This window comes from Ciconia boyciana, chromosome 2, assembly GCF_034638445.1.
Source record: "Ciconia boyciana chromosome 2, ASM3463844v1, whole genome shotgun sequence".
Classification (NCBI taxonomy): domain Eukaryota; kingdom Metazoa; phylum Chordata; class Aves; order Ciconiiformes; family Ciconiidae; genus Ciconia; species Ciconia boyciana.
Window position 1 is genome coordinate 52,644,557 of NC_132935.1, and position 27,149 is coordinate 52,671,705.

Consider the following 27,149-nt stretch of genomic DNA (forward strand, 5'->3'; position numbering starts at 1 on the left):
CATGCTACTTTGTTGACTTGAACAGGGCTGCACAAAGCACAAGAACAAGATCTTCAACGACATTGTTTCTGACTAACTGAAATTACCTTTCCATATTGTGGAAAACCAAGTCTGAAAAGGAAGGCTATCACTTTTTATTCAGATACTGCTGCTAATTTTTCTTCCCTAAATAAAACAGAGTACACCCATGAAGAACCACCCTCTGCATTTAACTAAACGTCAAGTCCAAAGGAAATCTCCATGGAGTTTCACCATCCCTGTCACAAACAGATGTCTGTATATTGGATAAGCTGGAATTAGTTAGAACAAAGTGCATTATACAGAGATTAATTATACAGTATTTATATTATAAAGTATTATATTAATTATATTGTACAGTATGAAGCAGCCTTCTCAAAATCTAAAAACATCAATATCAAAAACAAGCAAAGGCAGCAGCTTCCATTGTGACCAACATTAGGGGCTGAAACCCCAGAGATCAAGTCTTAAACCCTATGCCAATGCCGTTCCCACCACTATCAATGAACAGGTATGAACAGTATGTCAATGGCTTTAAAGTCCCAAGGCAAAGAACAAGTGGCTATTTAAAATGTATTTTGACAATTTGCATCAATTGTTTTCAAATAAAAACTTTAAGAAAAATCTGAAAATATTATGTTTTCATATAGACCTGTCATATAAACCAAAGTTGAAGAAATTTTGAAAAATGAAAAGAAACTGAGAAAGAGAGAAACAAACTTTTTATTCTGTCAATTCCTTTTTCACCTGTACACTATGATAAATTAAAACACTAAGCCATTAAAGTCTGGTTGGTTTTGTTGCCTTTCATTACATATATATTTTTTTTTGAATGCATCCATTAAATTGAATCCTAAAAGTATAAACTATGATGCAGCAACTGTTGTCTCAGAATATGGGAGTTACTGTATCTGGCAGGAGATTTTTAAATTATCACATTCACGTAGCCAGATCTGTAAAGGCCATTCAATTGTAAGTAAACCCAGAGTCTAACCAACTTAACAGCAGACCTAATCAGTATTATAAACTGCATATTTACTGAAAAATTTGCACGTATGCCATAGATAAAAATTTTAAATCAACCTTTTTGTTGTTACAACATAATCCATCCTTCATACCTCTTCTGTGCTGCTTAAACAATATTTGAGTATCTTGGAGATTCAAAGGCACGTAGCATTTCTGATGTTGCTACAAACTCACTATTCAGGGATAAACTATCAAGAACCAGAATTTTTTGAAGTTTGGATTGCAAACTTTCTCAATAAATAAAGTCTGGTGTGCTTTTAAACATTGTATGTCAACAACTAACAGAGTTACCAAACATTTGTTCAGGTATACAATCTTTTAATTCCGTGGTGACATGTAACATCATTACAACTAAGAAGGAGGAAGTCAAATGAGCCACCACTCCCTTCCAAATGACATATGCACAAAGATCAGTATTCATTCAGTCCAATTACAATTTTAAATCAAATATTTTGAAAAAGTCAGTATACATCTTATGTAAGTTTTATTAACCATACAGTACATTAGCATTTCCTTTGAAAAGCTTAGACCTTGCTAAGCAGTTTTAATGAGTTATTATATAATGCCATCTGCATACAGAAATCCACTACAATCACACAGACAACCTTAAATTTCTCCAATAAACAGTCATGTCAAAATCTACAAATTACTGAAAATACAAAGTTGGTTTTAACAAAAGCAAAAGTGTTCCTGTGGTTCAGTAAAACCTGTTTTCTAATAATAATAGTTTGCATTCATAAAGACACTAAGCTTGGGACAAAGAAAGCTTTCCTAGAAGCTCAAATGAGACTTAAATTTTTGTAACTATGAAATGGCATGCAAACATGAAGATTTGTTGATGATTATTTCTCTCTCTCTTATAAAAGCTTTACTGGGCCAGAGTAAAGCAGGTATTTTTACATGTTTGTTCATACAATGACCTCTCCCCTCACAGTAAAAATGTCACATATAGAATGTTTTATCAGCTGTCTTTGCCACAAATGCTGCTTCTGTAAATTTGAATACTATGCCCTTTAGACCCCCATGACTGGTGCAACAATCAAACAACTTTCAGAAATCTTAACAATACCTAAATTTGCCAATTTTCCTTTACAGAAAGTATATACAAGTTTATAAATCCATGGCAGGGGTATTACAATTATATTAACATCAACTCAGTAACTGGATTCAAAAGATACTTGCATTCTGTAAGGACTCTATAGGTGCTGCCCATTCAATAGTTCTATCAAGGCACTGTACAGTCATTAAATCTCCAATATTCTCCAAGATGTGAAGAGTATTGTGAACGTGTTTAAGTTGTTAAAAAGCCCTGAGTCAGAACTTTCATATTTACCACAGGCTTAGCTATAAAAATGGCACATACTAAAACTTCTGCAGATAACAGCTTTGCTTTGTCAACACAAACAAGTTATGAAATGCATAAAGAGACAACAGTACGAATTCCAGCAACTTATGCAAGAATGATATACAATGTATATTGTGGCAAATCACACACTTCTATTGTACGTAATTTATACAGTCAGTAAAAAACCTTTGCAATGTATTCAGACATCAAAACCGGTGAAGCAAAACAAAACTGATGTGTTCCCCATCCCTTCCCAAAGACAAAGAACAACTAGAGAAGAATTCAGTACTTTGACAGAAAGGAGGTAGCACTGCTAAAAGTTAGGCTGTAGTGTTGTTGGTTTTTTCTTTTAAGTGAAAACTTGACTCACGCGGCACAAAAAAACAGGATAGGCTCTTCAGTTCACCAGCTGCTACTGGACGAGTAAAATTAAGTTTCTGACATTTAATTTTGTAGAGGAAGCTTAGATCACTAGCTCAAAGCAGCTTCTTCAAACAATTTAGTGTTTACACAAACTGCATTTAATACTGCTAAAAATAATTAGGCATACATAAAACTTCACCTCTAGAAAATATCTACACAATAAGTACTTAGATTATTTTTAAAAGACCATTTCACACCTTTAAAAGAAGCTAAAATAGAGATTGTAAGACTATGCTAACAAGGCACAAGTACTTGTGCAAATCTGCTATATCCTCACCCAGTCCAAGTTAAGAACAACACCTCCTAATCAAACTTTCACATTTACAAAAGTAACTTGTTTATTCTCTTGCCAGTGTAATTTTCAGTATCCACTTCAGCAAAAAGGGATTCCTCCAAACCCCAACATACAAGTACACCGTATTTCAACAAGTGGAAAATAGGTAACAATAGCCCAAATTTTGAGAAGTGCCATATGAGCTTGGGGTATAGTAAGTGACAGACAGTAGGTTTGGGAAAAATAAGTCAAACAGTTATACAGAAGTTAACAAGCTACAACTATTTAGCATATTCTGTCAGCCTCTTAGGTTATCTTTATACTTTAAATCACTGTGTACTGATGTGACTGTTCATGTATTTTACTAAATGGAAAAAATTTTAAGTATTTTACTTAAACATCTGAGCATACCTCACATCTGAACAATATATATTACTAGGTGCCACCTTGATTGTTTCAAGAAACAAACTGAGATATTTCATTCAATTTAATTTCAAAACTGCTATTAAATACTGGGGGATAATCATAATAAACAAAGCTTGCAACTCTTTACATTTTACAATTTTACAGTATATTAGAGATAAATGCATTACTGATTTTTCTCTCATTTTCACTTTGCTCCCTAATAATAGTGTTGACAATAATAATGAGATTTACACTTTCATCTTTCGCTGAAGACAGAGGCACAATGACATATCCTCAACTCTCCTACTTGTTACAATCCCCTTTGGCTTCCAAGCTTCTGGTTTTCATCCTTTGATTATTTAAGTGTTATCCAATTAAACATTTGCACTCTGTGCATGTTGCACAGATGATACTGGACTAAATTGAGTGAATGAACTTACTAGCTTCCTCAACAACACTAGTTCACCTTCTACATCAGAATCCAAAGACAGTGTGTGAATCTAAACATCCATTTCCATAAATATTACTGGATTTGCAAACATTTTTCCTCATTAAGTTTTTTAAAAGGCAAGCACTGTGTAGCCTTCTCAATATAAGATACAGCTCTTTCACCTGTTAATAAGAGGCCTATATTAATAATTCAAGCATGTTGGTTAGTTTAGTTTTTCTAATTCAGCTGTTTCTCGTGGCACCATAATAGCATCAAGTTGACATACTTTAATTTCAACTGGCACACAACATTGCCAAATGAGTCCAATCACAAACTTGTATGCAGTCACATACATCTGCTGTGACTACAGTATAGAAGACTACAGCTGCTCCTATAGTGATATCTTCAGTCATTGTCTCTATTTCCATAGGACTACGATGGCATCCAAGTGTTAAGAGTGTTATAAAGTAACTTACAGCTTCTCTGTTGAAAAGTACAAGCCTAACAGAGCACTTACCTATCTATGCTACAATATGTGCCTCCTGCAGACAAGGAGTATTTAACATTCAACTCCAGTTTCCCACCCAGGTTGCTTTAGATCAGTTCTTACTCAGCTGAATTATTCAATTGATGCTAAGTTGGAATACTTTCAAGTAATTCTGGCTTGTTCCAGTGAAAAAGAATTAGGAAAATGCCAACTGCTATATTGAGATTTCACTTTTGAGCTGCATTATCAAGAAGGAATCCACCCTGCCTTGTGCCGACAACAGTTTATAGATGTCCCCTTGAAGAATAAACAGGACACAATATTCAAAACATGTCTACCAGAGCCAGAGGAAACCGAGGTACAGATCTGATGCATTACAGGCTAAAACTCAGAATGGATTGTCAAATGGCATATCCTACTATAAAATTATTTTTAGAGGAAGACTGACAGGAAACTGAAGCCTACTATAGAAAGTTCAGCTGTCAAACACGCTACCAAAAAGAAAAAAAAAAAAAAAAATATCGGACTTAGTGACATGCATATTGGCCAAATGAAAATTGCAGTGAATGCTCACATGCACTCAGAGCTTAAGTGGAGACAGTGAAATGCTGAACTGCAAAAAAGCCTTCTATCAAAAACTTTCCAAAGCTCCTTGCAATTTTGATATTTTAGAATAGGGACCCAAGAAGCAAGAAAAGGGAGGACAATTTGATTTGGCCAAGACGACAGATACACAGATTATCTGAGAACAGATGACTACTAGTATACAAAATAAAACAGACTAGTATATTGCCTCCAGATTGAGATTATGTCCAACGAAAAATTTCTGAAAAGAATGATAAACATTTGCAATTCTGGATCAGGATTAAAGATGGCTATAGAAAAGCGGTGTTATCACATCACTTTGCTATGTTGAAAGCCATTCTACATACATTTTTCCAATGTAACTTGGTTGCTTCCTGGAAAACTCTATTCAGTGTTTCAACCTTACTGGTTAAAAGTTCACCTGTCTTTACAGTTTACTAGTAACATTATTTTGAGACTTTTGCCAATGTTTGCACAATTCAGGTCTATCAACATAAGCTTCAAAAGACTGAGATCAATTTATCTGAAGAGATCACAATTTTATGCCTTTATCCTTTCTTGGATCTTCCCCTGAACTATCCCTTTTTCCACATTTTTGACAAACACAATGAGAATCAAATGAGAAATTAATCTTAGCTGCAAGTAAGGCACCTAAGTGACTCCAGCATGGATTTCTTATTGTTCTGCAAGAGCACATCAAAATGAAGTCTGCACAATGGCAAAGGGCTACATAAACTATGCACTCAGAAAACTGCCAAATCACTTAGGAGTAAGCACACATTCCTTTTAGCTACAAGAGATCCTTAAATCAGCATACTTTCTTCCATGCAAAAAGATGGAAGGATGTACTTGTTATCAAAATGTTAATAGTTTGCAGTTCCTGACAGTAGCATTTTCGGGGTCAGGAATATCTCTTTGTCACATCAGTGACAGCTAACTCCTTCAGCCAACTTCAACTCACCTAGGCATGGCTCACAAAATTCACTGCTCTGTCAGCAGTATCTTCATTTGCAGTATTACCCAGTAATGTCCACAGATAAGTTCTGGTGTTAACATCCAACTTAGATGAATAAGCAATATTAAATCTTCTCTTTTGCTGTTGACATTGTTTGCCTGGAGACAATAAAACTAATTTAAGAGAGGAAATCTTGCAAAAACTTTAGTTTTTCCTAATTCATAGACCCAGAATTTTTAAATGGCTGCACATATATATATATGTTCCTCTACAATTGATCAAATTCACTCATCTGAAATGGGTAACTGACCCATTGCTTGAATGTTTTCCTTTCCAGCCAAGTTAAAAGCAATTCCATACAAAATTATGTGGCTAGTAGAATAAAGAGGTTCACTAGTTAAGTCAGCTCGAACCTGTTAGACTAAAGTGCAGTTTTGGGAACATATTGTTTCTAAACTAAATTTTTCTTTTTACTGTTTCCTTCCCAACCCATCCTCAGCAAAGGGCATGATAAAGTTCGAATTACCTTAACATTGTATTCTGAGGCTTGATCTTAGGGGAGTAGTATATTTATTACTACTGTGTATACACTTTGTATTGATTTTGCATTATGGTGTATTTCAAGACAGAAATTATTGTGAATCATAACCGTCACAGGAAATTTCAACATTCTCCAGAAAAGCATAAAAAAAATCCTGAATATTTATATTTTATATTAACTGACAACATAAAAAAACCCCTTACATCATTTGACACCTGATACATACACTAAAAAACATGAACGAAATCAAAATAAGATTGTCCCTTTAAGCTTTAAGGGGAAGAAGACAACAGAAAGAAAATGAAAAAAAAGACTGCTTTAAATTAGCTTCAGGCTTAGATGTTTTTTAAGAGTAAAGCTAAAAGCTGACTGTTCAAATACTGTTCTCTTACTTGGTGTGCTCACAGTCTTTAAACAATTACCATGTAATGAACCTGTACTAAGGTAGTAAAAATGTTTTAATTAGAACCCTTTACTTCCTTTCAAACTTACGGAGATTTAAATCATCAACATGTTCTTACTATTTCATAAGCTAATAAAAGACACTAGTTCCACTACTTAATACAAAAGGATCCTTCGTTCAATTGCCTTGCGGCATATAGGGCATTCACTCATTCGGTCTCCACAAAGTTGACACGTTCCATGGCCACAGAGAAAGATCATATTCTTCAGACGGTCCAAACAGACAGGACACATAGTCTGTAAAAGATTTTGACAGGTTACATAGTCAATGGCAGTAGTGATACAGTGTCGAATATGCAACATATAAATTATTAAAATTTAACAATAAATATGCCATCTTAAGCATAGCAGATCACTGTCATAGCATAACCCAGCCATTAACCTGAAAACTAAATATTTTTTTAAAAAAATCACATTTTTACTTGACATTGACCTACAATATTTGGGCTTTGCCTACCCCATTGCAACACAAAAACTATGTAGCTTTTTTCCACATATGACCCGTTTAAGTAAGACAATCCAGTAGTAGGTTGACATCACATTTTCAGTATCATTACCCAAGTTTGCAACATTAAGACATTCTTCAGCAACATTCCCCTTTATGTCATATAATCTTCCAGGGAAAAAACCACCACAAACAGCTTTATGTGTGCAATGCTTGGGTAATGATTTACCAATTTCTTTGCAGGCTACCTAGCCATTCATATACTTACCTTTAAACACCAAGCACTGAACACATGCAGAAGTAATAAAAATGCTGAATAATCAATATTATACGTAAAGATTCAATATTGGTAATTCCAGCCTTTGTTCATGGAAGTTATCTAGATTTTCAACCAAAAGAACACCTCAAGTTTCAAATTAAGAACAATTTAATAAATCTATGACCTTCAGTCATAACAGTAGCACAGCAAACTTTTAAAATCAGTTTTAATTGCTGAACATTAAAGTGACAGCCAATGCCCAAAAAGATCTCCTAAAGTTCTGCAACAGCAAAATTCATTTTGTACCAAGCCACTAAGGAACACTGTCCTTCACCTTTTGTCACATGCAGAAATTGAAGTTTTGGTAAGGCATGTTCCTTCACCATTAACATATTGCAGCCATATTAGGATTTCATTTATAACAGTTTATCAAAGGTTAGTAAATGAATAGATGTTATAACAGATGACAATTGTTAAGACCATTCTATAGTCCAACAAATCAAATCTAAGATGTCCTCAGATCTGAGACACACTACTCATATCTAACATAAATGTTGATCTCATATATAATATGAAATACTGACAGGGCTCGTATTTCAAATGCAAATTCATTTTATCACCACCTTGCACCTGTGACTTGTTTCCATACTCATCACTGGGGGTTTACTTCAGTTTGTTCATCTCATGAGAGAGAGAATCCATAGCAGGAACCCTATTCAGTATAACCTTAAAGTATACTTTCTGTGGAATCAATAGGTATCACTTCCTACAGCTCAGTTGAAGACCAAAAAAATTCACCATCAGTCTGCTTATACAGAGTTTAAATTGGCATGGAATCTGGCCAAATGCCTATTTTAATCCCTAGGACACCAGTATAATGGGCTAGCAGGAATGTAAAACTTCCAGATGAAACCTCATGTCAATTTATGTTTAAAAAAAAACAAAACCCCTTCACTCTTCCCAAAAATGCTGTACTCCAGCTTTGTCAGAATTTCCACAGTACTATAACACAACACTCTCAAACTAAACATTTGCAAAAGACCAACTGTCTGTCAGCCGGTCCTGCTCATTTTTCCATTCACACCAAGTCATCACCTTCACATCCCAATGGGACAATGAGCATTCTTCCTCCTACAGATATTTGAAGACCTAGTCATCAAATATCAATGAAACAGCTATTTCCAATTAATATATAGCTGTCCTGTGACAAGTGTTTGTAACCTGAGAGTATTGACATGATGTCCTTCGACAAAGGACTGACAAAGCAAACCTAAATCTTATCTTTGGAGAAAAAACTTGTAGCCTTTATTCCATGTTTTTAGCTTAATTATTTGCTTTTGTGCTACATATGTCAGAATTACTGAAGTTAACAAGGGTCTGTTTCTCTCCAAATGCCACACCATCATTTGCAAATGAAAACATTCATCAAGGGAATCAGAAATAATAAAATCTGTTCAAACACCATTACTTTTGATTATTTCATTCAGTGAAGGACAGAAATCCTAACATTTTCATTTTATAAATCTTTTCTGCAATTGCATGCAGTATTAGCAAATTGCCCAGTTTCTCCTGCTTAGTACAAATGCAGAGTATTTAAAATACATTAGCTGTTTAATTTCTTAATATGATACTATTTTAACATTTAAATTACTTCATACAGGAGGAGAATTCAGCTAGCAGGAACAACCAAACTTCCTGTTTGCTACACAATTCTATTCTGACAAGGACTTTCTCGATTAGTTCAGCAGTTTCCCAATGGGATACAAGCCCAAATAACTGAGTTTTATCCAACTTTCAAGGAGCATTCATTACTTAACCACCAGCTTATATGACTTGTACAGTGGAATAAACTTCACTGCATGCCTTATACCCAATTTGTGCCACGGCAGCAGGAAATAAGCAGTATTTGTTTCTACCGTACTATTAGTTAGAACATTCTCTGTGTGAAACCACACTCTACCTTTTTTATCTGCGTGAAACATTTGACTCCCATCTTTCAAAGGAAAACAAATGGTATAAAAAGGCACTATACCTGTTCTATGTGAGAATTACTACTTTGGATAAGTAAAAGTAGTCTGATAAAGTGCTCATCATACCTTTAAGTATAACTGGGTTTGCAATTCAAATCAGTTTTTACCACTAACAAGGTGTTTTAAACTGCTTGAAATATCAATTCCTTATTACTAAAAACAGGTTTTCCAACAATATACAGGTGCACAGTGACAAAATAAATTTATTTTTAAGGAGAAAGAAAGTGATGTAAGTATGGTGAAGGAACATACATAAGATAATAGACAGATGATGGTGATTATGTATGAAATGGAGTGAAGGTATTGCAATTACAGTCAAAAGGGTTCACATTCAGGGTATCCCTGAAGAATGGTGTGGTCATCAGATGTGGGAGATTCTGTTGACATCAGCATCACTTCTGCTTGGCACCAGAAATGGTTTTAAAAGCTTGCTGCACTAACATATTAGATTATCATTGAAGGTATGAGTTGAAACATAGGATTATACCTGCTGAAAGAGAACAAATTACTTTTAAGTACAAAAATACCAATGTAACATGAAGACTGAACTGTTAAAGCACAAATCAAAAGAGTACACAACTATAGTGGAATGCTGTGCATCATTTCAAGCACAAATTTAAAAGATGAGATGACTAAGTTTAATCAAATCCAACTTGCTACTCACAAGTATGATACACAACTTGCCCTGTCACAAGACTAAGCAGAAAAGACACTAAGGAAAACATGAGAGAGTCTCAAGCCAAGATGCACACGAGAACAACCAGAACCACCTCTTTCTAGTCAGAAGCATTGAACAATCTTCAGTTTTATACTGATTTCAAATAAATTATTGGACAAAAGGGCATTTCAAAGTGAAATAGTGCACTTAAAATTCTCAAACCTTTCCAGTATTAGCTCTTTCTTACTACTGCAAATATGAAAACCAGAAAATACAAGTAGAAAAGTACACGTACAAAGTAATTATTCTCTTCTCCCTAATACAGCATAACCTTCTGATATTATAAAGCTTCTGGCTAGCAAATCCCAAAGGTAAGACAAAATTGTTAAGAATAAAAGAGCACCTAAGAAAAACTGAAAAACACTGAGATCACATCTAATCAAGAAGAAAAACTGTAACATAAAGTAGTTTTCCTTTTATGTCCCTATATGTAAGAGTATTAGCATACCCAAATAGAACTCCAATCTTTTATAAACTCCTAAAATAAAGTAACCAGAAAAGAAAAAATATATCTGAAGAAAATAGATTATTGCATTTAAGCATTCATCTGCATGTTTTGCATATATCATTTTAAATGCCAAAGCAGTAACCTTATTCTTTTCATCCAATATTAAAAAGTAAAACAGAAGCCAAACAGTAGATGTATGACATCAGAGATATCTAGAAACTCCAGATGTTATCAAGACAGACGTGTGTTTTTCAAATGACCATTTTTAATCTGCATGTTCTTTTACAGACAAAAACTACAAAGGAATCTGTTTTGAATTGGATATTTGAATTTCTGTTACTGGGGTGTTGGCCAAGTCTCCATACAACAGGAACAGCTCTTCACAGACATGCCACTGAGGTTAAAACTTGACAGCATATCAGCTCCCAGATTTCAGGCATTTAGAGATATGTGCCCTAAAACTGGCAATCTGAACACTTTAGTCTTAGCTTTCATGCACATGAACAGCTGAGAGCAACAACTACCAGGACTAGATGTGATGCTGCCATCACTGAAGTATTACTGACTGCTGTAAGCCTACAAGAGGAAAAGGCAAGAAACACAGTAAGAATGCTTCTATTTCCTGTATCCATGACAAATTTCTTACAATTGTGTTATACATAGGGAAGCCAAAAATCACATTATCAGGGTTCTAAGAGAGTAAGTTCATACAATAGTCAGATATCCCAGGTCCTTTACTGCTGAAAAATCTCAAAGTCAAGTTTTTCTTTGTTCAGATGGAAAAGCAAGGAAACAATTCGTAATTTAACACGGGAAGGTTCTGCATGTAGACAACTACTTAAGTGCTTCTAATGGAACTAGACTTACAGATGGAATAAATTTAAATAGGTAACTGTCAGTTATCTGAAACAATTTTTGGTTTTCATTAGGTTTCTAAATTGCATGTAATTTAACCAATTAATAATCAATACAATCTGCAGTCAATTTGTATAAATTTTCTCCTGCAAACACTATGCATAATTACAAAAGACAAACCTTATAATTTACATTCCAAATATTCAAATTACATGTACAGTACTTTCAAAGGTTTTAATTTTGCAACCACACAATTTTTTGAAGAGTACATAAACTGTAGCCTTCATACGACAGGTAACTGCCAGCCATTATTCAAAGCCAGTTCACAAACAGACAAGCAAAGATTCAGGTAGATACAGAACAGTGAAGAACATCTACTTTTATTACTGCTCTGTGAAAACAGCTTCTGCTGTACCTATACACTCAGGTCAGCTAAACAGGCAGAGAACATACTGACTGGGCAGAGCATCCTTTTTTAGTCACACCAACACAGATGCTCTAATAGATGGATTATCAAACATGGCCACTTGATTTTTTTTTTTTTTTTTAACCTGCACCACAGGAGACATACAAGCCACATCACACACAAAAAATATTGGTTATTTAACTAAAATTTAAGAAACGAAGCACATCAGCATGTCATTTTGTTTTAAATAACAGAAGATGCATTGGCTTTTTCCATTATTTTAGTGGTCCATAAAATTTTTATCCAGCACTTTTACCTGTTCTTTGATGTCTTGTAACTGTTGCTGCAGCTTCTGTACATCCGCATTGACATTGGTGTTGTCTTTGTCTTTCTGCAAAACTGGAATGTTTCCACTTGCTGCAATTTAGAGAAAATAAAGATATGTGATTATGCATCAATCTAATGCAACAGGAATAATTATTTCCAGTGTGCTAACTACAATATTTCAATTATCTAAAATAATGTTAGTCAAACATATTTGATAATCTAATTAAATTCACTACAACATCACTGCAGCTCAACTCAAAAAGAACTTCTTTAGTTTAGTGGCAATGCTTCTTTGACAAATATTTCCTCAATAATAATGCTCAAAATGCCTGTAGCCCCTTAACGTTCTCAGAGTTCTCATTTGCCAGTGAAGTTCCTGCAGTAAATTTTTTTGCACATGTAAAAAGTAAAACCAAATCCTTTCACACTGAAAAGATTTTTTATCTACACAGCCAATTCTATTCGGTGTTCAAAACTGCACAAGCATCTTGGAAGTAGTTTGTTCAAAATCTGAACAAGCTCAGATTAATATTGCTGTATTTGACTGATCTGGGAAGCAATGTTACTATAAGAAACAGAAAAATGTTGAATTATTTCAAATGACAAATTTTAAATTTCCAGTGAGAGCATTAAAAACCTGATTTTAAGGATTATTCTTGTATTTATCTATTTAGGAACAGTATGACAAGAATGACCTAATATTCCAATTCATATAAACTCAATTCAAACACTGCATACCACATATACACACACAGAGTAAATACAAATAATTCATAGAAATTATTCAGAGAAGTCACAAGAAGTTTAAAAACTAGTCAAAGCAGGAGATGTAAAACTGAACGATCTAGCGTGAAAGTTGCTTGTACCTAGAAGCAAAATATTTACCATTCCTTTATCAGTCAGAGAGTTCCAGAAGTAAAAAAAAAAAAAAAAAATTTACATTTATTTGCTCATTTGCACAATTACAATCTTCAACTTTTGTTTCACAGGACATTAATAAGGGGCCAGGAAGTCATATATGTTTCAGCTTCTACTCTGGATGCTGGAAGCAATCCTTTAGCATAATGACTGGTGTTACCAACATGTGTGCTGCTACCAATGTAGAAAGTAGTGCAAACAGCAAATGGACACCTGGCTTAACACTGTTTTTATTAAACTTTTCTTTTAAAAGGAGAGGAAAGATTTAGGTAATTTAAAAGAACGAGAATAAGAAGTTGGTGGGGGAATGTGAAAGAGTATGGGTTTTAGAATCACTCACAAATATCATCAGTGGTATCTTCTGTACCTTTCCCTCCACAGCACATTATGAAAGGCACTCTTCGCTCAACCACTGCCCGACACTGTACACATTTCTTCATCAAGCTTGCACAATCTGAAAGGACAGAGAAATAAATCAACTCTGAATCATGCTATTTCATTTTTCTTCTTTCCTTTCCATGAGCTTGTTTATTCGCAGTAACTGTCTAGCAATACCATAATAGATGCTTATAATACAAATAACTACTTGTGTTCATCTTCACATAATTTTCTGCAAATCACACCTATAAACAATGTCTTGGTTTGGGATTCAAAGTAAACCTATTCTGTTTATCTTCTTTTAACGTATTTCAAGTGAGCAGGTTCCTCTTTCTCCAAATGGATGTCTATTCCACAAGAATTACAGAAGTTAAAAAAGTAAAATCACATACATTTGAGACCTGAACTTCCCAGAATGTCTTGACTACCTGCTTTTTCCTTTAGAACAAAGGATCTCACTTACTGTCCTAATGCTTCAGGGACAAACAGGTGTGGCTCCTTACCCTTAAAAGGGTAAACCTGTGCCTTTGATATAATCCTAGAAAGGAGGCTGTAATTCTTCTACAAAAGGCAAATGATTATGTTTCATAAATGCCGAAGGTTACTGTGAATCGACAGAGTGGGTCCTACGAACTACACAAATTTGAAGACTCTCTCTTATCCTGCTTGAACAAGACATCCAGAAAATAATCTGGAAAGAAATAATCTACATCTGTTAAAACCTTTTGCTGTCCTTGTTACAGCTTAGACTTAGTGATGTGCATTGCACTGGTGAAATCCTTCACCACAGCAATCAATCTTTTTGCTGTCCTCTTCCTGGGAAACTAATAAAAAACTTCTCTCATCATCTTTCAACTGCAGACAGTGAAAGAGGCCAGATCAGGATAACGGTAAAGTCAGTGATTCAATGTCAGGTCTCAGCCAGAACAGAGGAAGAAACCAGACTACTTTAGCGAGACCAAGGAAGCAGTTACTTATGGGAATTATTACCTTCCCTTTTCTGTAGATCCTCAGCAACAAGGACTGCTCTTCTCTAGGCAACTGACCCTTCAACAAAGCCCTGAAATGTCTGGTGACAAGGTGATGGCTGCATTCTCATCCACATAGTCCCAAAACAAAAAAAATTCTGGAGATCTCCTATGTCTTTTTTTGCTACGCGAGATAAATCAGAGTGAATCATAACTGGTGCTCTTTGCAAAGATACATGATGTGTCTTTTAGGGAAAAATATAGCCCTTGTGCAAATCTAGTAGATCAGTAGATTACTACTAATCTAGTAGATTAGTAATGAAGCATATTAAATATTTATTCACAATATTATTTTAAAACACAATTTGCACATCTGAATGCCCCCACAAAGCTGCAACAAAGCAATAAAATTAATTCTAATTACTTCAGAAGTTTTAATGATGTACAGCAGGCTTCTATAACCTGAGCAAGCCTAATCACAATTAAATAATTCAGATGGAAGAGCACTTGCTTTCTGAATTTCCGAAAATCTCCACTTTGTCCTCCAATTATTTCATTACCAGCATGCCAAATAATGCCAAAATTCTATCACACCAGACTATCAGGTAAATTGGACCTGAAGTCAGATTACTAATGAGCTTTTAGCAATCTGATTTAAAATGTTCTGTTTCAAGATTACTTCAAAAAGAACTTTCGTCAAGTTTACTTACTCTCACAGGCACACATATGACCACAAGGCTGGAAAAGCACTGCTGCCTTTTTGTCTGAACATACTACACATTCTTCAATCTGTAAAGAACAATAAACACACATATGAGAAAAGTTTATCTCCTGCTCTCTACATTAATTTGCTTTTACACTCTCTTTGGCAAGGCATGTGGACTTTAAGAAGCTCCACCTAGTGTTATTTTAACTAATTCAGCACCTCCAAATGCAACTTCAATGAGTTATCACACTGACTTCTAAGAATAGGTAGTTGCTGGCAATATTTATATGTTCAGTACACTGACAGACACAGACAAGCAGCTAAGACAGTATATGTTTATTTCTCTTTATTCTTTTCTCCTTTGTTCCACCATATGTACTTAAATTGGGGTTGTTGAGCCTGGAGAAGAGAAGGCTCCAGAGAGCAGCCTTTCAGTACTTAAAGGGGCCTTATAAGAAAGACAGGGACAAATGTTTTAGCAGGGCCTGTTGTGATAGGACAAGGGGTAATGGTTTTAAACTAAAAGAGAGTAGATTTGGACTAGATATAAGGAAGAAATTTTTTACGATGAGGGTGGTGAAACATGAGGACAGGTTGCCCAGAGAGGTGGTAGATGCCCCATCCCTGGAAACATTCAAGGTCAGGCTAGACAGGGCTCAGAGCAACCTAATCTAGTTGAAGATGTCCCTGCTCATTGCAGGGGGGTTGGACTAGATGACTAACTTTAAAGGTCCCTTCCAACCCAAACTATTCTATGATTCTATGAAATTCACTTATAAGTGACTTCTCTAGTAATCTGTTTTAATATTCTGGGTTAGGGTTTCTCAAGCCCTTTAATGTGATGAACTGTATATATAGTGTGGCCACAGACACCACATACCACCCCATTTGTACTGGCCTGACCGCCTCTTCCAGTTCATAGAACTGTTGTCCGGGTTCATTCACTTCTTAGCCTTGCAGATATTACCGTAAGTTTTTATATAGAAGAGTATAAGAGAAATATTGAACAGATATTCCACTCTCTCAATCTAATTTGGCAAAAGAAATCATAGGAAGGTCATCCACAAAGGTTAGCTTTCACCTGGGAAAGCTGATTTCCATAGATTAGCTTCTTTAGATGGATGAGTGGAAGTAGAAGCCTTACTTTGCTGCTCTGAATCACCCAGTGGCAGAACCTTTTCACTGACTATAAGGAAAGTCTAGAGAAAAGGAGCTCACGCTATGTTAACATTTGGCCTTTGAAAATATGCTTTGCAGAATTGTGAACAGTATAAAAAGTAAGAATAAGAGAGTGAATAGTAAAAAAAGTGCAAATTCATATTTACAATTCCTACATTTACTCTGAGGTAGAGAAAAAAAACATACCACAGAAGCGGGCTAGTCAAATGTGTTTGGAAAGAGATAAAAAGAATAGAGTGGGTTTTCTACAGACCAGAAAACCTGTGTGTGGAACATGAGTTTTTTGTTGGTTTTTTTTGTTTGTTTGGTTTTAAACAGCCAAAAAGCAACAGAAGGACAAGACTTGGTGATTATGGGGAATAAAAGAACACTCAAACAGAAAAGCAATAGGGATTCACCCATATAGTCACAAATACTTGGGAGCAACCATTTGAGAAACCTGAGGACCTTACTGGGATTAAGTCCCCAAAATAGGGCACAACTGGTTGATACTCTGAAGGAGAACGACAGCATAATGAAATTCATTAGTCCAAAGAAAGAGAAGGCGAAAGCTGAAAGTAATTATTAACTTCAAACACAAGCACATATTAACTAACTTAGTTTACAGGCAAATCATCTTTACAAGCAGCTCTAAGGAATAAAAACTCAGAAGAACTGAATATTACTGAAGGAAATTACACTTCAGGAAAAGCAGCAGTTTTTCTTAACATGGAAAAAAAAATAGTGGGGGGGTGGGGAAATATCTATTCAAATAAAGCATCCTCAGGTGAATGAATTAGGAACTCTGAGGACCTGAACAATAAAGACATTGCAAGGTGTGGAGAGAATGAGGGGCAGGAAGGACATGAGCACAGGCAAACAGAAAAGAGTAACGTACAATGTTGGGACAAAATATCATTACAATGCAAAATTAATTCCACCCAGTGATATAACTGTAAGGCAAAATACCGCTTTTCCTTGACCTCTTTTTTTTACTTTTCCATTTTACAAAAACTTTTCTGTTTTTACAGAAGGAGAACCAATAAACTTTGGAAGTTTTTACCTTTGTCCTAGACTGAACTTGTTCTTTACAGATGAGGCATTTTTTCACCCGTGGTGAGCACAGAGAACACGTGGCAATGTGTCCACATGGGCCAAACAGAGTATCTCTCTTCATGTCTGAACACACCATACATTCTTCTAAGGTTTCAGAATCATTGTTGATCATAGATGGACTTCGGGAGCCAACCTGACCACTACAAAGAAACCTTGCAGTCAAACTTACTTTTAAGAATTTTTAAAATTCTTAATTTAAAATACACACCAATCGGCTGTTTATCTATATACTCCTATGCATTCAGGCATCAGTGTATCATCATAAAGCAATCCGAACTGCATTTTCCCAAATGTACAGTTGACACCAGAGCACAAGGTCACATGCTCACATAAGACATAGCACAGAAACAGGCCACACAAGTTAGAATAACATCTCATGAACGTAAAAAACCCTTCCCTCCCATCCTAGGAGTTTATTAACAGAGACACACCCCTGTAGATTCAGAAGAGCACAGCTTAACACCTTAATCTTGAATATATTTCCAATACTTAGCAAATGACAGGCTTGTAAAAGAACCCCCAAACTCCCGCAGTGAATTCACCTCGGATCTCTGTCCTATGCTGCTGCTCACCCAGCAGAGGGAGCGCGCGTTGAACCCAACCAGCTCATTCCTACAGCCCTCACAAGCCCATAAAAGGTGGTGAGAAAGAACAGCCACAGGGACGAGGCCGAGACAGACAGGCACACACAGACAGGAAGACTCTGAAGAAAATAAGCATCTTACACACCAGGGCAGCATCAACAACATTCTCTCTCCGTGACATTTTGAAAGTACATTTTTTATTTCCATACAGGAATTAAGGATGAGAATTGTGTAAGCCAATGGTGAGAATACAACTAGGACAAGTAGCAAGCTGAAACTTCTCATACTGCATGCACTTGATAACATGACATTTCACTGAAATCATAATTCCTAGAGAAGTGCTTCTGAGACATCAGACCTACCCCCTCTTTTACAGAATCATACAATCATTCAGATTGACAGGTACTCAGGAGGTCACCCGCTCAAAGCGGGTTCAGCACTGAGTTCGCATCAAGGTTATACCAGGCTTTGCCTATTCCAGTCTTCAAAACTTGCACGGACAGAGATTTCACAACCTCCCTGGGTAACCTGTCCCAATGCTTAGTTATTCTTTCAGTGATTTCCCCCCCGCCCCTTTTCTGGGATGGTTTGAAGTTCTACCAACCTTCACCTGCACACTGCCACCTTCCCATTCTCCTCCCTCCCACATGAACATGTATGAAAGTCCTGTAAGACTTGTGAAAGTTTCAACTAATGTATTTGTAAATAGCATTCAATGTACTAGAATATAAAGAATTAATTGAAAGTCAAGAAAAATCTTGTATGTTTTAACACTATTGCTAATAAAGGCATAATGTTTTAAATACATCAGTTAATCTATAGAAAGCAGAGATTTGGAAACTGCGTATTTTATGAATATACAAACCTGACTTTTTCTTTGTGACATTTAGCCAATGCTTTGCAGAGACTAGGATCAGGGCAGAGGTCAAGAGGTGACTGACCCTTCTTATTACGAATGCTGAGGTCAGCTCCGTTGGCTGCCAGGAAGCAGGCAATAGATGCTGCACTCTTCTTCTCTGCTCCCTGAGTGCCAAGTCCCATTATTAACTGAAAAAAAACCAAATACGTAAGCAACTTGAGAGACTCTCTAAACAGTTAGGAATTGTCTGGCTAAAGGAAAACTACTTGACATGCGCACATGCACATACACACACACGTATCAATCTGTAAGCCCAAGGAAGTGCCTCTGGAACTAAAATCAAAACAAGTGTATGGTTGCTTAATTCTGAGTCAGCTATACTCAGCTTTCCTTTAAGGAACTAAAATTCAGCAAGGAATAGTTCAGCTATTGAGTGTTCAGTCTCCTGCACACCTATATTCACTTGTGAAGTGGCTGTCCTTCTATATAAGCACTGCAAAGCGCAAAGTCCCAGTGGGTATACTCAGAATACACTCAAAGTATACTGAAATTATGGGGTTCAGACAAAATGCTACCACCACCACACTTGGACTGAAAACATAGTTGGGCAGAGAAGTGAATGCACACTTACTTTTAGTCTAGTGAGTAAAGCACCTGTCCAAGAAAGACTTGATTTCAGTTGCCTTCTCAGCCTGGAGGGATTTGAACTCACATACCTGACCTCCTGTCCTAATCATGTAATGCTCCTTCACCCTTTTACAACTATTACTGTATTTCTGTATTAGTGTACCTATTAGGCATGATTCACAGGGCCAGCTAGAAAAATAAAGAGAGAAGGCTCACTACCAGAGTCCAGCAAGGAGAGGATTCACCTACTCTGGAGCATTCTGGGCCTGCTGCAACATCTTTTTGTATTAAAGCTCAATCTGATAAAATGCATAAGTATAATGCAGACTACATATAACATGAAACTGCTGGCACCACTAAGAATCCCTCAGCAAACAACACTAGACTATATTCAAAGGAACAGCTTTGGCACAGCTGGGACAGCTCCAATTCAAGGAGTTTTAAGTGCTGAATTCCAGAATTACAAAGGCTTTGACACTAGGACAGAGGCAGGATTTTGTATGCACCTATTTCCCATTAATTGGTTTAAGTGCCCAACTTGACTGATGTACATCTTTCTATGCCACTTTCTGTTTGTACAATCTATCCATGCAGCTGGTCTTCTAAAAGCTGGGTGTGCCAAGTATCACCCCTAAAAATTAAGTAATTTTGGCTGGATTAACAACCATTTTGTATTAAAAGAACTAGATGTGCTATTTTAGACACAACGGAATACAGGAATAAATATAAAATACCAGATAGCTGTCATTGTAGCCCTAAAGGCTGCATATCTTGAAGTCTGAACTATGAAGAAAACAGTTTTCAAAACCCCTCTAGTTATCTCTCCCATCCCTCAGAGGTGACTTGTGAAGAAAAAGGCTTGGCTTGGGTCCATGTCTTGCAGCACGTGAAGTATGTATTAGAAGTCTTTACCCTGCCTTGGTAACTGCGAGATTTGGTAACTGCATCATACAGCCAGCCAGTTTTCTAGGGAAGCAATTTTTTTTAAACCTCAGTCTATACCTTTTTTTCTAGTCAGGAGTTCTGATATCAGTTAAGTATTACTGAGGTGCTACAGGACTCTTGAAGGTCACTTCATGCATTCAGATACTCACAGTCCTGCATTCTTCCCTATGATCAGGTAAGAACAGTACAGATTGAAAGACTTCATACCAGGAAAACCAGGAAGTTATGGAGAGAAACTGTTTCAGATCACAGAACATTTTTGTTTATAAATTCAGACAGTTTTTCTGCACCTCAATTACAGCACTGGCTGAAGTGAAGCAGAGATTTTATCTAGCTTCAGTCTAAGTACCTTGGACCATGTCAGTAATCCAGCCAAGGTAGCACAACACCCAGTGAAAGCTGATTTGCTCCAAGGTTGGCAGAGTAGACTTTTCGAAAGCTTGCCTACACCGACAATTTGCTGTAGTCCTTTCTTACTTGCTGGGACAAGAGTTCTCTTACCATCCACACTTGCACCTCATGGGCTCTGAGCTGTTCCTGAACGAAACAGCTATTGTGTCTCCAAAAGGAAAATCAAACACAGCTAACAGGATAATTTGCTTCACTCAGTGTGGATATACACTGTGCCAAGACTGGCTCCTCCACCTGGAACAGTCATCAACATTACTCAAGAAAAATCTTGAGTCCTAAAATGCCTCTGTGTGCTGTATGCTTTAAACACACCAAGACAATATTGCATCCCATGACACTTCTCTGGTAGTCTGCAACATTTCAGGCACACAGAAGGAAAAAAAAAAAAACAAAACCACACCAAACAAAACCAACCACCCATGCACAAAAATAAACATTATGCCTTAGTGCCTAATATGGCTGCAGCAAGCCTCCTCTGGAGGGTGCTAGCCCTGAGATGCATCAGCACAAGCCAGTCCCAGCCAATTCACCTATGAGGGAGAAGACTTGTAATCCATACAAATAGTATAAATATCACCTAAGTAATTGTAACCACTGAGCTATCTTTGAAGCTGTAAACACCTAACTGACTTCCATTAGAGTTTCTTTAGTTTAATTTAGGATTTAGGCAGTGGTATCATTTTGAATCTTAAAAGCATTTCAGGGTCTGAAAGATACCTATATTAAAATAAATTACACTAAATGAGTCTGGGGAATAATATGTTTATTTAGAATAAAAAGTACCCTAGACCAAGGAACACTGCATCTGTAACAAAGCAACTGAAATGACTTTTTTGTGGTGGTGGGGACTACTTCAGAAAATTTCTCCTCCTCCCAGCTGTACAATCATCGCAACATGCTGGATGAAAAACTTCAAAATTATTTAAAGAAATAAGGTTCACCGCTCACAGCACTTGAACACAGAAATGTTTTTCAGATTGATGCCTAAAATGTGTAGGGCTTTGTGTACCGTCAAGATTGTTCATTACATGCATTTTAAATAGTCTATCAAAAAACAGCTGAAGAAACCTGACAAAAATTGTTTTAGTTATTACAACATTAAGCCATTAACTGCAACATTGCAACTAAGCAATTATTAACATCAAGCAATGTTAACATTCAAAAGGAACTACTAAAAATCAATGCTAAAGAACTCATTCCATATAATTCCACTTATGAAATAAGGTCATGATATCAGCAAAAAATTTGTTTTGTATTTTAAACCAAGCTCAAAGCAAAAAGTAACAAACGGTAAAATTTCAATGAAGTTGCTGTCCAACCAACTTTATCAAATATGAAAAACAACTAAAATCCTGCAAGTGAAATTTTTGTTATTTTTCAGTTTATTCAACTGGAAAAGAAAAGAAATCATTATTTGTTGAAGTACTATACTACAAAGCACCACCCCACACGGCTCAGTAGGTTGGCATCTTCAGGACAGTAGCCCAAAGTTAATTAAAATTTAGCCAAGCAAAAATGAGCTCTAAAATACTAAAGATTTACATATCAGATTTGCCATCACATAGACTAAAGGAATCTGACATGTTATCCCAATCTTTAAAGGAATTAATAAAAATTAATCAAAAAAATACAGATTCCATCAGTTTAACTTAAGTCATCATGTTCACAAAAAGAAAGCCTTTCTGTTTCCCAGACTAAATTATTAATCCTACTTATCCTCTATTATCCATCACCTGTATTTGCAATTACAAATTACAAATGTGTCCTTGGATAGCTTTAAAGGTCCAGATGCCTGCACATACTTTAGCAGCCTAGATCCTGTCTCTTTTTTTTTTAATATATATGATTTTGGGCCAAAGGTGGCTTATTATTAGAACTGTTTACTGGTAAAACCTAGTTATAGCATTTTTACATTACCTTTATTTAAATAAAGGTAGATAGGTACAAGTATTGTTCTCATTTACTATTTTCCACAAAACAACATTTTCAAGATAGTTTGATCTGCTGATCATCTTAAAGTGTTTTCAGGTATATTTTAGCCAGGCTTTAGTCCATCTTTTACATTTCAGCCACATCTTATGTTGCGGCCACATAAAATTAAAATCAGCAAGTTTCCACCTCTTCTCTGCGGGCACATATCTTCTCTGCACCATTTAAACCTCCCAAATTTGTTAGTTCGGCAAAAAATTTCTATGCAGCTAAACAAAGGGCAAAAAGATGACCAATAGTGTGATCAAGCTAACATAGGAGGTACTGGCTGATCGTGATTTTTTTAAAAAAATCAGAACATTTTTAGGTGATCAGAGATACAATCATGCAGGGATTTGTTTGTTTGCTTGTTGTGGTGTCTTCCCCCCTGCCCTTTGTTTTTAATTATTATTTTAATAGAAATAAACCAAAAGTGTAATTATTTTTTTTAAACCAAGGATACATGTCAAATGAAACTAGAAGAAAAACTTATTCTTTGAAATATAAAATCCCCCAAAACTAAAATTTAAAAAGGCAGTAGAAGAGAACTCCACTTCTTGTGTTAAAAACTGAAAACACAACTCTAGTTTTATTGTGGATGCCACTAATAAGATGGGCAACAGAGAAACCTGTTTATGAAATGCTGAACCAGAGAAAAAGTATTTACCTCCCGTTCATGCATTTCACAGTTAAATACATGCACATAAAGTATTTTGGCCACCTCTCACAGAGTCCATTTCAGATCATGGAAACAACTGAGCTGTAATTGCTTTTCTCCTCTCACTTAAAAGGACACAAGCATTTTCTTACATATGCCAGTCATATTTTAAATCTCTTTTCAAAGCTTATTCCAGTGTATTTCAGTGAGATTAAGTAACCAGTCTGAAAAACCTTTGTTCAAAACAGTAATTCTACTGTACAACAAATGCTTTTTAATAACATTGGTGGGGGGGGGGGGTTGAATTAAATGCAAAAAACCTACCACCCACACTTAAAATTAGAAAAAACATTATGACACTGGTAACTAATGATTCAGCAAATCTGACCCACTGTTATGTTATGCATCTTTAATATTTAAAGACAAAATTGTTGTTTTTCTCAATCCCAATCACTCCAGAATTTCATTTCTCCTTTGCCTATCAGCAAAATATAAACTTCATTTTTGCATATGATGTTCACACAGCTTTTTGGGCGTAAGCGTTTCTTTTTTCAATAAAGCATTTTGACCTTTAGTACCTGGAGTTTCTTTGACTATTTCCTTACTACAGCACAATTTCTGAAATGAACTCTGTCAGAAAGATACAAAACAATAAACATACAAAGATCAAGAATGCCTTGTTCTAACAGAATAAACTTTCAGAACGTTATAGAAGCAACTAAACAATTAAAGCTACAAAGACATGCAAGATGTTGAATCACAGAAAACATAATTTTAGTCTTATTCTGTACTGTAATACTGTTTATTTCTCTTTCCTAAAAAGCTACGTTTGAGTTTTTGGCAGCCATACATGTTCACTATGGAAGACAGATTTGTAGAAATATTTTGAACTAAATAACCCATATTTTTCTTTAACAAAGACAATGACTACATGTGAAAAGCCACATATAACAATATGATTTCTGCCTACACTGCAGTCTAATGCAGAATGTCTATGCAAACTTACGCTGCCAAAAACCAGTTCAACAGTACAGAACTAGACAAACTAGATAAATAAAGAGACAAATGTGCAGGAAAAAAAAGGAATAAATAAATGCATTTTATTTACTGTGTTCTTTGATGGCTCCCAAGCAGTATCTACCTTGCCCACATCTTGCATGTCTTGGAGTTGGCGGAGCTGTGACAGGGTGTGGTGCCTCAGGGCTTCATGCAGGGGAGTATCCCCATCTTTATCCTGAATATCCAGCTTAGCACCTGCACGGACTAAGAGCTGAAACGAGAGAAAAACAGATTTAAAACACAAAAAAAAGCTATTTATTCCTTTTAAAAATAATTTCAGTGAAACTATGCTGTAGGATGCTGCAGGAGGTCCAAATTCTTTTATCTTGCTACAATTCACAGTTGAGTTTATTTAAATTTATTTGCCATACTTGGAGCTCAGTCCTCAACTGAAGCATTTACCTCTTTCAAATATCAAGCTTATTTCAGCAGAAGCCTAATGCTTGCCCATGCTCTGAGGGAGCGCTACAAGAGATGCTATTTTACAGGATTCTTTCTACTGTTCCAAACCTTTAATTCTTACAAGATAGCCTGCAAACAAGGTAACATATTACAGCAATATATCAGAAACAGAACAGGTGGGCAATACTTTAGATATGTATATATTCTTCACTATTAGGTTTCAATGACCACAAAAATCACCGCTTTCACACCATGCTAAATTTTACAACTTAATTTACAGTATCTTCCTCCCATTAGCAAAGTAGTTAAGCATGTACTTAGGTTCATCCTTATTCAGCAGAAGACATAAAACCCACTGACACTATTAAATACTATCTTAGAACACTTTGGAAAGTAATGAACTGTAAGACTCATCTTTAATGCTAATTTTAGACACACGTTCCAGGTCACATGACATGAAAAGCAAGCATAAGGCTGCACAGGCCCTCCTATTCATATTGCCTTTGCATACAGCCGTCCCATAATTCGATGCACCAGAACTTTCTTAAAGATGCTGTTAAACAAAACAAATCAACGCATGCTGACAAATAACAATTGCCCCTAAAAATTAAACCCTGTCATTTTCACTACTCAGAAACCTGTAGATAGCAGCTGAGGTTTTAACTTTAGTTTTGAGCTTTTGCTACTCTGCAAAATTTGGATTAGCAGCAGAGACAAAAGTCATAGCCTAGAAACAGGAATACATGATGTGGGATCTCCCTCTTCAGAATCTGCATGCTTACAAGGATCTCAGCCTCTTGGAACCAAAGAATTTCAGATCTAGAAAAAGCTAAAAGGAAAATAGCTTTAAAGGAATTCAGAACTTATTTTTCAAGGAAATACCTGTCTGTAATTGACTGCAGCTTACCATTTTCCCCAACCTTTTCTTCCACAAGTGAAACCAAGAAAACCAGATAATAGTTGCAACAGTCTCCCCCCAACTTCTTACACTCTCTAAATGGACTTACTCTGGCCCAATTTTTCTTTCTCATATTCATATCTTGTATCTGCCCCTAGCTATTTACTGCTTAAGAGTTTCTCCTGGAACAAAACCTATACCAGAACTCTTTTCAGAGCAACCTGGAATCCTTGGCTACCATGGAAATTCCTTTGCAGAAGTTAAAAAAAAAAAAGGGCAAACCACCACCCTTTGTCATGGCAGCAGGGCTTTTAAAAGAACCCTGCTACCTTTGACCACTATTCCATAGATGCCTGAGGGTACAACCCCGCCCTGGAAGGTACCCAATAGGAATTAATTTTGAAATACAGAGCCAACATGTTCTTTGCATGGCTGCACAAGTTATTTTAGGACTTCTCAAAGTTAATCCAACTCTGAAGTATGGATACTCTACAGGGTCATTCACTTAAACATTCTTGGATATAACCACAGTCAGTCCAATACACATACTAGTTCTTCTACATGCCTACCTTCCTGCTCATCTGCTACATTAGTATTGTATTCCCAGGTACCGTGTCAGTTCCAGAAGGGCAGCTCACCAAATATAGCTGCCGAATAGCTTGCAGGATGCAAGTGACACTGACTCTAGGAAACCATTCTTTTGGTAGCAAGCAGTTCCAGATATAGGGCCATATCACATGTTTCACTGTAATGGGATCGCATCCATCAACCCTTGGAGATGGAGAAACCTTACGGCAAAATAACGCTAAACCAAACCGCAGATATAGGTCTGCATAGGGAGGACAATTCTCTGTGGCCTGAATAAAAGACAGTTTTTAATATAACATGACTCTCACTCTACAAAGAGAAATTAAAAAAATTTACGCAGAGGGCCAAGGCCAGGTTGATATATTCACTCACAGGGAACATCTCCTACAGCAGTGAGCGCTCCCTCTGAGCCTCAACAGCCCATGCTAGCAATCTAAACACTAAGTCACATAGGTCCCCTATGGACA

General features: G+C 36.1%; 1 protein-coding gene across 10 annotated transcripts in view; it reads right to left on the minus strand.

The window, feature by feature from the left end:
* The window catches only part of MIB1 (MIB E3 ubiquitin protein ligase 1), a 130,948-nt gene that overhangs the window by 44,248 nt on the left and 59,551 nt on the right, over nucleotides 1–27,149 (minus strand). For 2 of the 10 annotated variants that reach the window (XR_012040923.1, XR_012040924.1), the window contains exons 15-21: nucleotides 24,844–25,005; nucleotides 19,133–19,314; nucleotides 17,631–17,823; nucleotides 15,414–15,492; nucleotides 13,698–13,811; nucleotides 12,429–12,529; nucleotides 5,955–7,188 (exon numbers count right to left, since the gene is read on the minus strand). Coding sequence is in view for 4 of the 10 variants with exons in the window: in XM_072852647.1 (XP_072708748.1) it covers nucleotides 7,048–7,188; nucleotides 12,429–12,529; nucleotides 13,698–13,811; nucleotides 15,414–15,492; nucleotides 17,631–17,823; nucleotides 19,133–19,314; nucleotides 24,844–25,005 (972 nt within the window). In the remaining 6 variants the exon portion in view is untranslated. Of the gene's footprint in view, nucleotides 1–732; nucleotides 7,189–9,937; nucleotides 10,176–12,428; nucleotides 12,530–13,697; nucleotides 13,812–15,413; nucleotides 15,493–17,630; nucleotides 17,824–19,132; nucleotides 19,315–24,843; nucleotides 25,006–27,149 lie in introns of those variants that run through there. The other 8 variants (XR_012040922.1, XM_072852645.1, XM_072852644.1 and 5 more) reach the window with 8 other exon arrangements.